The 13,839-nt window shown below is 39.8% G+C and overlaps 1 protein-coding gene across 4 annotated transcripts in view; it reads left to right on the top strand.

Moving 5' to 3' along the window:
* cep192 (centrosomal protein 192) overlaps positions 1-13,839 on the top strand; it is a 142,468-nt gene that overhangs the window by 78,440 nt on the left and 50,189 nt on the right. For all 4 annotated transcript variants that reach the window (XM_067978190.1, XM_067978197.1, XM_067978187.1 and 1 more), the window contains 7 exons: positions 1,693-1,832; positions 2,874-2,966; positions 5,154-5,269; positions 6,654-6,836; positions 10,668-10,758; positions 11,653-11,832; positions 12,945-13,205. In XM_067978190.1, coding sequence (XP_067834291.1) covers positions 1,693-1,832; positions 2,874-2,966; positions 5,154-5,269; positions 6,654-6,836; positions 10,668-10,758; positions 11,653-11,832; positions 12,945-13,205 — 1,064 coding nt within the window. The remainder of the gene's footprint in view (positions 1-1,692; positions 1,833-2,873; positions 2,967-5,153; positions 5,270-6,653; positions 6,837-10,667; positions 10,759-11,652; positions 11,833-12,944; positions 13,206-13,839) is intronic.

Below are 13,839 nucleotides of genomic sequence, written 5' to 3' on the forward strand. Positions count from 1 at the left end.
TTCAGCATATTTTTTTTTGCAGTTGGAAATGTTTTGAACAGGTACCCCATTATACCCTACATTTTCTCCCTGAAAATAGGGGCTGGTTTGTCAGGGCAAAATGGCCTTTTCCTTTTCCTTTTCCTAAAAATTGTTCTTCCTCTCCTGAAGATGGTGACTCATGCTGGAGCACCTTTCCACAGGCGCTGGAAGTCCTCTGGTACATTCTTTAAGCAGCCATTGTATGTGTGCAAGCCTAGATGGCTGTTTGACCAGCATTATACCAACACACACTTGTGCAGCAGGAATTGCTGGATAAGAGTAGGGAACAGGTACTTTTTCCCCTCTTCTCTTTTTCCACCCCAGCCTTAGGCTGATTGTGGTACACCCCCTATTGCACTGACTGAGATCAGCTAACATAGTACGTCAAAAGGATCAGACTTGGGACGTTCTTGGTACATAGACTGCTTAGCAGCACCCAATGAGTTTACCCCTGGCCATTTTCTATATGTTAAAATGGAGTTTGGGAAAGAAACTAAGGTATCTAACAATTTAATTTGTATCAAATAGATACCCTTCTCACTTGTTTAATGACCAACTACTGACTGTCATCCTTTGGGGGAAGGTAAGCAAGAGTATCTTTGGGGTCACGTTGAAGTAGAGTTGACAAGCCTGGCCATGGGAGATTGGATGCGAGTCAATATTTAATAGACTTCACAATCCAAAACTTGAGCCAGACAGGTTCATAGTTGATGACTAGCCACCTCTGGGGGGGGGGGGGGGGTGCGCTAGGAGTCTTCCCTTTTGCCTCCAGATAATTCTGAAATTCAACACCCTAAAGAGATAAAGCAGTCCTATTTGGATTAGCGGTGGAAAGCTTACAAAAGTGCTGTGGTGTTAAGCTGCCCAGTTTTAGGTAGCCAAACTCCACCACACTTTGGTTGTTGCCTCTTTTCTGTCATTGAACAATGGACCATGTCACTTCAGGAAGAAAGTACCTACCATACTGGGCAAGAACAATCTACTTATGTGGGTTTCACTATAGTTTAGTTTGGCCACTGTTGATGGGTTTCTTTGCATGTCAAACACCTGGCTGAGCAAAAAAAATGATTATGTATGGCTGAACAAACGTGATCAGCACCATTATCTTTTACAGCTTTGCAACATTAATAAACTGGACACCAATTTGATTTTTTTTTAATTACATAGAATGCACAGCACAGAAACAGGCCATTTGGCCCAACAGGTCTATGCTGATGTTTATGCTCCACACGAGCATCCTCCCTTCCTACTTTATCTAACCCTATCAGCATATCCTTCTATTCCTTTCTCCCTCATGTGTTCATCTAGCTTCCCCTTAAATGCATCTATGCTAGTCTCCTCAACTACTCCTTATAGTAACGAGTTCCACATTCTAACCACTCCCTGTGTAAAGGAGTTAATTTTAATGTAGAGGATTGTTAGGACATGGAATGTTTTACCAAAACAGTGGTGGATATAGAATCCATGTTCACTTTTAGAAGGTACGCACCTAAATAATTAAAAGATTATAGGGAAATGAACCTCCTGTTTCAGAAAGCTGTTAGACGTGATAAGCCATATGGCTTTCTTCTATGTTTTAATCTTCTATCAAATCATACTGGCCTCTGCTTAACTGCAGAAACCATGAACTTTAAACTATTATTAACATAAATACTGTGACATTTATCTCAGATCCTTTAGGTCCAGCGGAGGAGTACTTCGCAAGAGTTGATATAGAGGTTGACAGTCCTGGCCCCAGCAACGTTATTAATAGCATACCACTCCGTGCCAGAGTTGGAATTGCCAGAATACACGCTCCCAAAGACATGCAGGTATGCTGACATAAGTACTTTGTTCTTGGGTTTCCTGACAGCCTTATGGGCAGAGGTAAAGCCTGCTGTAACACTAAGCCATACAAATAAAAGGATCAATTCCTGGTCCATTTTCTTCTGTAGCCATCGCTTTGCACACAAGTATAAATGGTCAACACAGGGATGGAAAGTGAGAATCCAAGTGCTGGGAGGTTGTGAAATGTAAAATTTATTTTGGGGGCCTGCATTTTATTGTACACAAGATGTATGGACTGGAATAATTTTCTGTATTAGCAAATGGATCATCTGAGATGTGGTATGGGGCCCCTGGCAATACCAGCGTGAGGTTCAGTTCAAACAGTTGCTGAGCATGTGGGTCAGGTAGCCAAATTACAGTTACAGTTGGCCTGAGATGTTCATTAAAATGCCAATTGTGTACTACTCTTATGATTGGCTATGTTTTAAGAATAACCATAGACATCAGTACACGAGATTAACGTGCTGGTTTTGACTGTATAGGCTCTCAGGGTATTTGTTCAGCCAGGCTATGAAGAAACATAACCAGCTTTGAAGAACAAAGCTTGCTTCCAAAAAGCAGCTTCTGTAAGCTTGGGTATCCAAATCACAAACCTAAATGGGGTTCTTGGGGGTTCAGGCACAGTCAGTCTTGGAGCTTACCAATGCCTCAGAGTTGCACAAGCCCTGACTTTCCAACTGAGCTACGAAAGTTGAGGTGGTAAGGTTCAGATGGTTGTTTTAACAATGAATTTATGACTGTATATCTATAAACCTATGGGAGTAAGAGACCATGACATTGTGTCATTGTAAGTGGAGGCTGTCAGCATCTGCTGTATAAAAAGTCGTATGTAGGACGAAAAGATTTTGAAGAACAGACAGTTTTTGTGACTGCCTCTGCTAGATTGTCAAATTTACCTATACTAACGTTTTTGTAAAAATACTGAAACTAAAGACTGTTCTGTTGTTAATAAATGAACCTGTGTTGAGGGAAGGCTATGTGTGTTACATGTGCTCTGACGTTTTCATTATTGTTTTTACATTTAGACTCTTGTGATGTCTGCTAAGCCTGGTAAGACAGCTAAACAAATCCTACCTTTAAAAAATGCAGGAAATATCATTGCACAGCTCAAGGTTCAGGTGAGTTAGCAGTTATCTTCCAAAACAACTTCGAGTCCCTTTAAGGATGTGATGCATACTTCTTTTTCTTTTTAAGTTTTTTACCCTTATGTTGTACCCTGTGAAGTCCTCTAATATTTATTTTCAGCAGTAAATATGGAGTAGATGTTTTACGGTGGCAAGAAGTAAAAGGGGAGCCTCCTGTAATTTTGGTTTACAAATATCATGTTGACCTCACTTTGGGGGGATAAAAAATGAATGCGCTGCACGAGAGTGCCGTTAAGCTCACATTGTGTTTAATTTGTTCCCTGGATGTGGACGACGCCGGCAGGGTTGCATTTATTGCCCGACCCTAGATATATTGAGAAGGCGGTGGTAGGCCTTCTTGAACTGCTGCAGTCATTGTGGCGCTAATTGTCCAACGATGGCCTCAGGTAGGGAATTCCAAGCTGTTGACCCAACAAGGATGAAGGAACAATATATGTCCAAATCAGGATGGTGTATGACTTGGCGAAGAGCTTGGAGGTAATGGCGTTCTCACAACATTACTGCTCTTGTCTTTCTCGGAGGTAAAGGTTGCAGGGTGGAGAGATGCTGCCAAAGTAACCTTGGAGAGTTGTTGTAGTGCATCCAATTGCAGCCAGAGGGCACCAGTGCTTGGGGTGCCAATCAAGCAAACTGCTCTGTCCTGGATGATATTGAGCTTATTGAGTGTTGAGTCTGCACCCATCCAAGCGAGTAATGAGTATTCTGTCACACTTCAGACTTAAGCTGGCTCTTCCCAGAATGCTCACATAATTCAGCTAAGCAAATGAATGCTCTATACCTTTTTTTTTCAGCTAGTAGCTCATTTTCCTGGGGTTTTGTATGTTTCTCCGGCTAGTCTGAATTCACAACTCCATTGCAGTCAATGGGGAAGTGTAGTGATGTCACTAGTGCAGCCATGATGTAAGGGGAATTGCCATGGCCAATTTTGATTTGAGGTGAAAAAATTGATGCTTTTGTTTAAAAGAAAACACTTCTTTTATAAATATATATTTTTATGAATAAACGAATAGAGTACTTTGAGAAAAATTACTTCCCATACTTTCCCCTACAGCTATTTCTGTCTGTCAAATTCTTTATGGAACTTATTTGGGCAGTTTCAACCCCGTTCCCAATACCCAAGCCCATAGCAGAAGGTGGTTACCTATGTTACACAGAATTAAATTTGACGCCATCACTTTGCAGCTTAAAGAGGCAATGTCATGTAGTAATGTATGCTGTGATAAGGTTTCGGAACATGAATGTAAGTAGTATTTTCAATGCAAAGTATCCGTTTTATTAGTTCTTTGTCTGCCACACCCCTCAAAAAAAAAAATTAAGATTTCTCTAAGCTCATGTCTTGTGCTTTGGATATACCTTAAATTTTGTTTCCTTTTCTCGACTCTGCAATTTTTGAGTCTTCTGTAGTCACCCAGAGGCTGTTAAGCTGATGTCGGCAATTGGCCCAGTTGCTAACTGTCTGCTTTGGAAGCAACTCAGACCCTTGTTAGAATCATAGAATTTTGTAGCACAGGAGGAGACCATTTGGCTCATCACGCGTATGCCAGCTCGCTTCCATTTAATTTCTAGTCCTGGTTGTTAATTAGGGATACAAACATTAACCTCAATATCCTTCAACGCCAACTAAGTTCACAACAGTACCTAGTTGATACGGAAGTTGTGTGGCTTAGATGGCTTCAATTTGTATTTTCAGATTTATTTTTCAGAAATTTGCTCATCATTGGTCCATAGTACGAATCCCATCAATAAGTAGGTAAATTTTGAATGGAAAACAAAAATCCTGAAAAATCATCCCCATGTTTATAAGCTTGATCCAGTGAATTACTTCATGTATGATGCTAAACTGGGAAATGGGTTGAGTGAAATGATGTAAGGTGGTTTTCCCATTCGCTAACTGTTCTCCATTGCCTGCATTCTCATAGCTGACATTCTCATTCTTAGGAAGTCAGGTTGTATTGGTAAGGAATACTTTGCATAGGATTGTTCAACATTGCATCCATTTTTTTTTACACAAATTAGAATTTTCTGATCATTCATAGACTAGGAGCTACTTTAAAATCAAATGTATCAACATGCATCCATTGAAAACCTGAACTTGGAAATTTTTGTTATTTACATTATGAATACTTAATGCTGAATTTTCCCTTAAAATTTATGTGTTAGACTGCAGAATCAAGATGTTTTTTAGCAAAGCCAGATAATCTCTACATTCAGCCTGGAGAAGAATTGGAAGTTGTTGTTTCATTTACGCCACAGGATACCCAAAGTGAGATACAAAGGTATAACTTTAACCTTTTGATTTGCAATTAAATTGATCTTCAGCCCCCACTACAAACTCCATTTCCTTGTTCCCCCTCCCTGGCCACTGCCTCTGGCTCCATTAATGGTAAGACCAGTACCATCCAGTTCAACTTTGAACTGCCAAGATCCTTTCTGTCACGAAGACTGCTTACTTCCAACTCCACACCATCTCAGCTAATGAACCCTGCAGAGTCAACTACTCTTGACCGGCTTTCCTTCCTCCATCTTCTCTAAACTCCAACTTTGTTCAAAACTGTGCTGCACACATTCTTTTCTGCACCAAGTCATGCTCACCCATCACTCTTGTCCTCGCTGACCCACATTGGCTCCTGTCCCACATATCGTTAAAATTCTGGACCTCATCTTAAAATCTCTCCACAGTCTTGCCCTATCCTACTTCTTGCAATCTTCAGCTACCTGAGTCCTACTGTCAGGAATTCCCTGACTAAATATCTTTATCTCTCTACTTCGCTATCCGCTTTTAAAACCCTCAGAATCCTTCCCTTCAACCAATCCATTAGCCACCCCTCCTAATTTCCTTTCTTGGCTCAGCATCCCTTTGCCTTATTTACATCTGTGCAGTACCATGGGACATTCATAAGAACATAAGAAATAGGAGCAGGAGTAGGCCAATCGGCCTCCCGAGCCTGCTCCGCCATTCAATAAGATCATGGCTGATCTGATCCTAACCTCAAATCAAAATTCATGTCCAATTTCCTGCCCACTCCCCGTAACCCCTAATTCCCTTTACTTCTAGGAAACTGTCTATTTCTGTTTTAAATTTATTTAATGATGTAGCTTGCGTTGCGTTAAAGGCACTATATAAATGCTGATACAAGTTTCTAACCTATCTCTTCCCCAGGAAGCATTGCTACATTTTACAGTCATATTCTTGGTTCTGTTCTCATCACTGCTATCCTTTGTAGCTGGATAGGGTTTAAAAATGATTTTTGGCTTATTATTCACACATGCATTTGTTTACAGTAGCAAAGTTATACACGCACGCGCACACACACCCCCAAATTTTCCAATGCAAATTGCATCTGACTATTAAATAGCACAAGCTTCATCAGTATTCACATCACGACAAAAGAAGAGAAACCCATCTGATAAGGATATGGGAACAGGAAAAGCCCATTAAGCTTAACAAGTACAGTATTTTTGATCAGTTCTCATTCTTCCCCACCCATCTTTTCATCTTGTATCTCAATCTTTCTTCTCTCCATTCAAGTGCCACTCTCATTATAGAGAAATAAGTCTTTTAAATGGGTGAACAAATTGAGACTAGGGAAGCCCAGAAATTGAGGGAAAAATCATTTTAAAAGCTGAACAGTACTAAAGAATTCCCTCTTTCCTTTCTAGCCATTTGACTATTCTGGTCCAGCCATTTGGTCCCCAGTATGAAGTTGCTTTAAAAGGACTGCTTGGGAGGCCTGAATCAGTCCAATCCATCTCTTCATCTTCAGATTCCTCAGTTGATATACCACCAATTCTGTCCAACAAGCAATTTATGTCATGGGGAGGAGTTTCTCTTGGAAGGGCCGTGTAAGTACCATTGTCATTTTGGCAACTAAATTTATTCTAAGGTGAAAGATACCATTGACGTTGAGTTCTGTTATGAATGTTGGACTGCTGAAACTTGAATATCTTCATTGTTAATTTAATTAGTTTAATCGTTTTTAATAAACTATCAGATTACAATCTACTGTTAATTGAAAGTCATTATTTGTTTGAAAAATTTAAAATCATCTAATTATTCGAATTGAGCAGTTTTAATGAAATGGCACAGCAAAACATCACAGGAATACTAAAATAACAGCATAATACATCAAAGCAACTATTGAAATGCACTTGATTGAAAATTGACCACTGTACAAGGTGCACAACGCAAAGTTCAGTCATTTCACAAAATACTGTGATTGTCGTTTGCAGACGAATGTGCTGTTGGCAGGAAGCAAAGTATTTAACGCAGAGAAAACTTCCATTGGAACATGGGGCTTAGCTGATTTGGATAGGCTAGAGTGGAGCCAAATGAGGACATGCCTTCTGAGCTGGACAATGGAGGAGGGATGTTGGAGGAGGATGGTGTGGTCGACCGTGTCAAAGGCTACTAAGAATTACAGGGAGCGATCGTGCAAGATGGCCACAGTTACAGAGGATCTCATTTATGACTTTGATTAGGGCTGTTTCAGATATGTGACAGGCAGAAACCGGATTATAGAAATTCAAACATGGAGTTGTGGGAAAGATGAGCATGGATTTGGGAGGCAACAATACATTCAAGAACTTTGAAGGGAAAAGGGAGTTTGGTGACCGGGTGTTAGTTTGCAGGAACAATGGTGGTGGAATATGCAGCCAGGCGGAAGGTTTCAGTAAGGGGCAAGGTGTCCCTGCCCATGAGCCAAGTATCTGTCAAAGCCATGATAATGTAATAATCCACAATATGGTCAAGGATGGCAAGGGCCTTGTTTGCGAGTGAACAGATATTCTGGAGAGAGATGCGGAAAGGGGCGGTGATTGTAGTTCCTCTGGCAGAGTCCAAGGGGACAGCAGTGGGTGCGGGGAGCAAGACGGGTAGGAAGTTGGTGAGGTCGTGATGGTTACCTTTTGGGCTTTTCAGGGAATGCAGAGAGGCACAGAGGGTAGTTGTGGCCTTATCTAATGACTATTCAAGTCTAGAACTGTGGCAGGAAATTAAGATGGCAGAGGAATAGTGATGGATTGAGGCAGTGATTAGAGGGGGCAGTTCCTGAGAGGGGAGAACTGAAAGATGTCATGACTATCTGACAGGAAGGTGAAGAGGCAGGAGAGAAGTGCCAAACAGAAGATGAAGAGAACAAAATAATGGGCTCAGATCTAGACCGTTAGCCAAAATGTGCACACGAATGAACACAGACTTAGAATTTGAGCTGTATTGGGGTCTGCCCAACAAACCAGATAATATTACCTTTCCTCATGACGCACAACTGAAGAGTGTATGAGTTGCTTATAGAGTCACCTAAGAAAATGTTACTAGCCTGCACATTAAGTTTAAAGCATACTGAAGGAAGTAAATTACTTGCAACCCTTCAGTACTTCACATGAAGATTGTAATTTCACTTGTCATAACTTATTAACATGTTCAACAGAATAATCTAGGTTTTTAGCTGTATTTCAGTTGTGTTCCTGTATTTCTAAACTTGTTTTAAGATATGTTATCTTAAATGGTATACTAATTTGTTCAGTATATAAGGTTTTCTTGTGTTAACATTTTTCTGTAGTTCAGTTCCAACAGAATGTGCTAAAATTCCTTTTTTTTCCATGAACCAAAATTTGATTGTAGATTGCCACTAGAAGATGACAGCTTTGGCCCAAAATGGGATATCCTCAGAGCAATTTTTTTTTCTTCATTGCATGTCTTAGAATATAGTTAATCACAATTCAATGAATTCCCATTATACTTCAGTATTTTAATGCTATTTTCTCAGAATTGTACATGAGTTTATATACTGGTGCAGCTGTTGAATGGTTCTTTTTACATCCCATTTATTCATTATCCTCTGGCATATCATATACACGAGCTATAATGGTGGTACATGCTTCAAGGTCAGGGTGATTTTTAGCAGTAGGGAGGAGCATACAGGGGCGACCCATTCCAGTGAGTGCATTGGGTTGCCATTCTTGTGGTTGAAATGGGACTAGACTTCCTGGTAGGATGGTAGAGGCAAAACCCTCAGGGTTATTTAAGAAATAATTGGATGCCATGTTGGACTGGGCTTCTTTACCTATAATCTATCTTGCAATCTTCACTGTTATATCAACCTGTCCTTCAATCTATGGGGTTTTGCTGTGAAGTTTGTGGGTCTGGGCGGGGTGGGGGGGGGACGGGGAGGAGGCATTTGTGGCATTGTGTCCACTGTTTGGGGTAGTTGGATTTAAGCACAGGACCAAAGATGCAGATGTGTTTTCCGGCCACTGCCTCTGCAGCACTGCTTGGCGACAGTAATCAGAGCTCGTGTGGGATGCTGTATGCTTAGTATTTAAATTTCAGTTGATGTTTCTAAATTTTGCTATGATTGGTAGTTGTAAAAGTTTCCAAACTTCTCTCCATTATTCCTGTTATCCGATGGCCTAGATCTTGCTTCCTTCAGGTTTTCGTTGAAGGCAAATGTGTTGTACAGGGTGAAAGTACGTGCACAGTGTCTTTTGGGTTGTGGAGAAGAAATTGTTATGGTGGGGGAATTGGCTCTTGGTAATTGTGAAAGGCTTTTGGCGAATGTACACTTCTGTTTAGGAAGAAAGAATTTTTTTTCCCAAAACTGGCTTGATAATTCAATATTGCAAAGAGAGGTAGCTTTTCAGCATCTTTTCGTTGGTTTTGTTGATATGACAGATAATCTGATAAATCTGACTGTACTGGGCTGCACCGATAGCTCAGCATTTTTATCAAGTCATTGAATGGTAAATCTGGAAATGTGTGCAAGGGGCAGTTAGTTTTTCAAACAATGCAATAATCCCAAATGTCACCCTTTATGTGTACGAAATGAAGGAGGAAGCCTCCGAAAGCTTGTGAATTTAAAATAAAATTGCTGGACTATAACTTGGTGTTGTAAAATTGTTTACAATTGTCAACCCCAGTCCATCACCGGCATCTCCACACCCTTTATGTGACATGAGGTTGTCCCATTTTTATCATGAGGCTAGGATTCCATGGTTTGCTTTAGGAATGATTATAGCATGTTATGTGAGCATAGTATTTCAGACTACTTCATCTGCTGTTCTGTGTTTCTCATGGGCCATCTGAAGAATATAACTTCAAAATACACTTAATAAAATTAGGGTTTCTGCTAATTTTTTTTTTAAATGCTGTCTAATATCCGTTGGTTGGTAGCCTTAAAGTTAAACACCCCTCGATCCTGAGCCAGTTGAACAAACTAGTTGATCTCCAGGACTTCAAACTGTTTCTTGATATCATCGAACAATGTGCACATCTATCTTTTAAATAAAAACAGAAATTGCTGGTAATATACAGTAACTCCATCAGCGTCTCTGAAGAAAGAGAAGACCTGTTGGATGTAATAAGTTTGTCTTCCTCTTGCTCTTTTTCCTTTCATTTTCCCATTATTAAATTGCATAGCTGTATTCACAAATTGTAGCTTACTCTGTCACCGTATTCATATGTATTTAAATGTATATAACATAGTACACAGAGAACCATACCGTGATCAGATCACTCATTAACTTCTTTTCTTAAAGAACTGATACTTAGAAATGGTTCTGAAAACAGTGAAAATGGTTTTTCCCTTCTAAACCCTTTTTCTAGTTTAAAAAGTTCTTTTTTAGCTAGCTTGTATGTTTTCTCATACTTTTTGAAATGGATTTTTTTTTGTCTTGCAGTCAACAGAAGCTTGTTCTCAGAAATAATTCTTCAACTGTTACACAACAGTTACGTCTGTTGATCAAAGGTCAAGATCAAGACTGCTTTCAGGTGAGTTTTAAGTAAAATGTTGCATCTGTATGATATATATGCGACTTGCATATGGAAACAACAGGTAATTGCCATGCCCCATGGATATTTATTAAAGGAGAAGAAAGGATGCTTCTGTTCCTTTCAATTAAGCTTCATAACTTCGTTTTCGCTTTTATGTTCATTACTGTTTACACTTCACCCTTTGCTGCCCTGCCACCCCACCCCCCATGAGAATGGTGTACTTCCTAAAATTTGTCTCATACTTAAGGAAGTAGTGTTTTAAAAATTTCATAATGTAAGCCATCTTGCCTTCCTCCAAGTTGTCTTGACTGACTGTGCCATTGCATGGAAAATGGGTCAGGCTGAAAGTGAGCAAAACTGTGCAGCCCCTCATTTTTAAGCTCATCCACCTGTAAAATGGAAACCCATGATGGGGGGGGGGGGGGGGCGGGTGGTGGTGCTAGTCTTGTGATTGGTGGACTTGAAATTTATCATCCTCAATGTGTAAAACTGAATTAGTGAAAGAATAAATATAAATAGAACACTGAGCAGGACTTGACCTTGTCGAGAAAGAAATGCAGGCTGACAAAAGTAGGGAATACAAAAAGTAAGGTTTGTAATTGACATCACCTGATTTAGTTCACTTCTTTTCTCATTGTTCTCTGTTGTGCTATGGATAGTTTGTGTGCTTGAGCAGAGTGTATTTTGAGTCCACACTGTTAGAAAATCAGCATAATTTTGCAAGACTTGAAGATTTGATTTTGCCATGTTTTTTCAAATGGTATCTTTTGTAACTGATATTTAAGGCTCCAGTTCTGATGTATTTTCTATCTGCAATAGTTCTGAAAATATTAGCCAAGACATCTTTGAATTTCTGAAATCAAGATTTTTAATAAATGGCTGTCTTTGTAGTTACAGAGCACATTTGGTCCTGAAGAAAGACTGTCTAGTAATCGTGAGTTGATGATTTGCCCCAAAGATGATGTCTGCGTTCATCTTTTGTTTGCACCAACACGGGTTACTTGCATGTTGGCAAGACTTGAAATTAAGCAATCTGGGATACGTTTAACTCGACCAGGAGTAAAATTCACAGTATGTATATCGTAACTGCTTAATTAAAACTGAAACACAATGAATGCTGTGTTTCAGTGATTTAGATTTGCTGTCTTCCATTGTAAAAGGCACACAATATCTTAAATTACTTTCCCTACAACAGACCCCCTCCCCCCACCCCCTTCACATCCAAAGCCTCACATGGCAAAAAGTCAAACCCGCAAGGTCCTGCTCTTGGAGGCAGGATTGAAGATATCTCCTGGTGCAGTCAAACCAGAGGGACCATTGCCAAATTGGAGTAGTGTTGCAAATATGTTCACAACCTTAACAGCTCCAATGTGTCTTTAGGTATTCTATACCAAAGCTGTACAGTGACTTCACAAAATGTGCATTTTTTTCCTGAGTGAAAATTGGGGTGGGGAGCAGCCTTTCCCAATAGGCCAGTTACTAAAACAACTGTGTTAGTTCCACTTCATGACCTCAAACAGATAAGCCGTGCATGGCCTTTTCACTATTATAACGCTTCTTTACAGTTCCGGTTACCCTCCCTACAAGGATATTGGTCCCAGCTCTGTTCAGGAGTAGACCATCTGATTTGTACTGCTCACTCCTGCCACAGCACTGGTCAGAATGCACTAGGAATATGATGTGCCTCCAACCATGCATTTATTTCCCTAATAAATCTGTTCCTGTACTGTCTAATACATGACATTGGTAGTAATCTTAACGTTACTACTTTTGCGGTCCTGCTTCTTAATCTATTTCCTAACTCCTGAAATTTTTTCTTGCAGGATTTAATCCTGTCCGTCCCTACAAAAAGCAGATCAAAGGCTTAGGGAAGTTATCAGGATAAAATGGAAATAAGCATGTTAGAAGGCATATGTGAACAGAGCAGAAACTATACCAGTCTTCTAATACTAATTTGTATTCATTAACTCTAATTTTTAGTAAAGTTCCTTTGACTGGTAACTGATTCCTGTTTAAATAGATGGCCCATGTGACTCCCAAGAAAATGGACCAAAACACTGCAGCCAAGGTTGCAATTATATTGTAGTCTCTGCAAGAGACCAATAAGTTGAGACTAATAGATCACTTTGTACAACTATTGAAATTTTTGAATGCGGATTTTAAAGATGATTTTTTTTTTTCAGATTCCACTTTCAGGTTATGGAGGAACAAGCAACATTATATTGGAAGATGTTAAAAAAATATCAGGCAGCTATGTGGTGAATTTAAATGATATCACAGCAGACAAAGTGAGCCAGATCACTTTCTGTATGAGAAATACAGGCTCTCGGGCTGCTTATGTCAAGGCAGCTTGTTTCACAGATTCACAGATAAAAACTTTTATGAACACCAATGTTATAAATGTTTCTCCAGCTCAATTTGTACTCAAGGAACGTACTCGAGAGGTAAGATAATGTCTAGTAAAGAACAATAATTTATTTCTAATGTAATAGACCTTCTTCTGATGTTACTGATCAACTTTCACCGAAACTTTTTTAAAAAGTTTAAAAGCAAAGTTGTATGTGATAGATTGATGCATACAAATAGGAATTCCCTCCATCCAATACTTGAGGGGGAATCACTAAGGTACGATTTCTCAATTTTTTAAGCTTCAGGTGATATCTCTTTCTCAGAAAGCTCTGCTCAAGCCTTGTTTTGAGCTAGATCTAGGGTTTGAGCTGTTCAGATCACTCCACATCATGGTTGTGAACTTCTCATAAAGCGATAAGTGCTAGGTCATTCTGGTGGCTATCCCAGGCTGCCTCCATTCTTTTCCAAAGCATTATTGTCTTGTTTTATCGATTTAGGTGGATAACAGTTGTGGCACCGCAGGAACCAAGCTGTTCTGAAGGTGCAGGTTCCCAGAGACCTGCCTGCAGTATTTTATACTGCAGTGATATACTTCCTAATTGTACGTGTTTAGATTGCTTACTAGAGCTATGGTCTTTCTCATTCTGTGGAAAAAGTTCAACCTCCACTTACAAAACTCCCTGCCGATCAACCATTCATCTTTGTCCGATGTGGTTTGGGGTTGTGGCT

This window comes from Heptranchias perlo, chromosome 3 (genome assembly GCF_035084215.1).
Source record: "Heptranchias perlo isolate sHepPer1 chromosome 3, sHepPer1.hap1, whole genome shotgun sequence".
NCBI lineage: Eukaryota > Metazoa > Chordata > Chondrichthyes > Hexanchiformes > Hexanchidae > Heptranchias > Heptranchias perlo.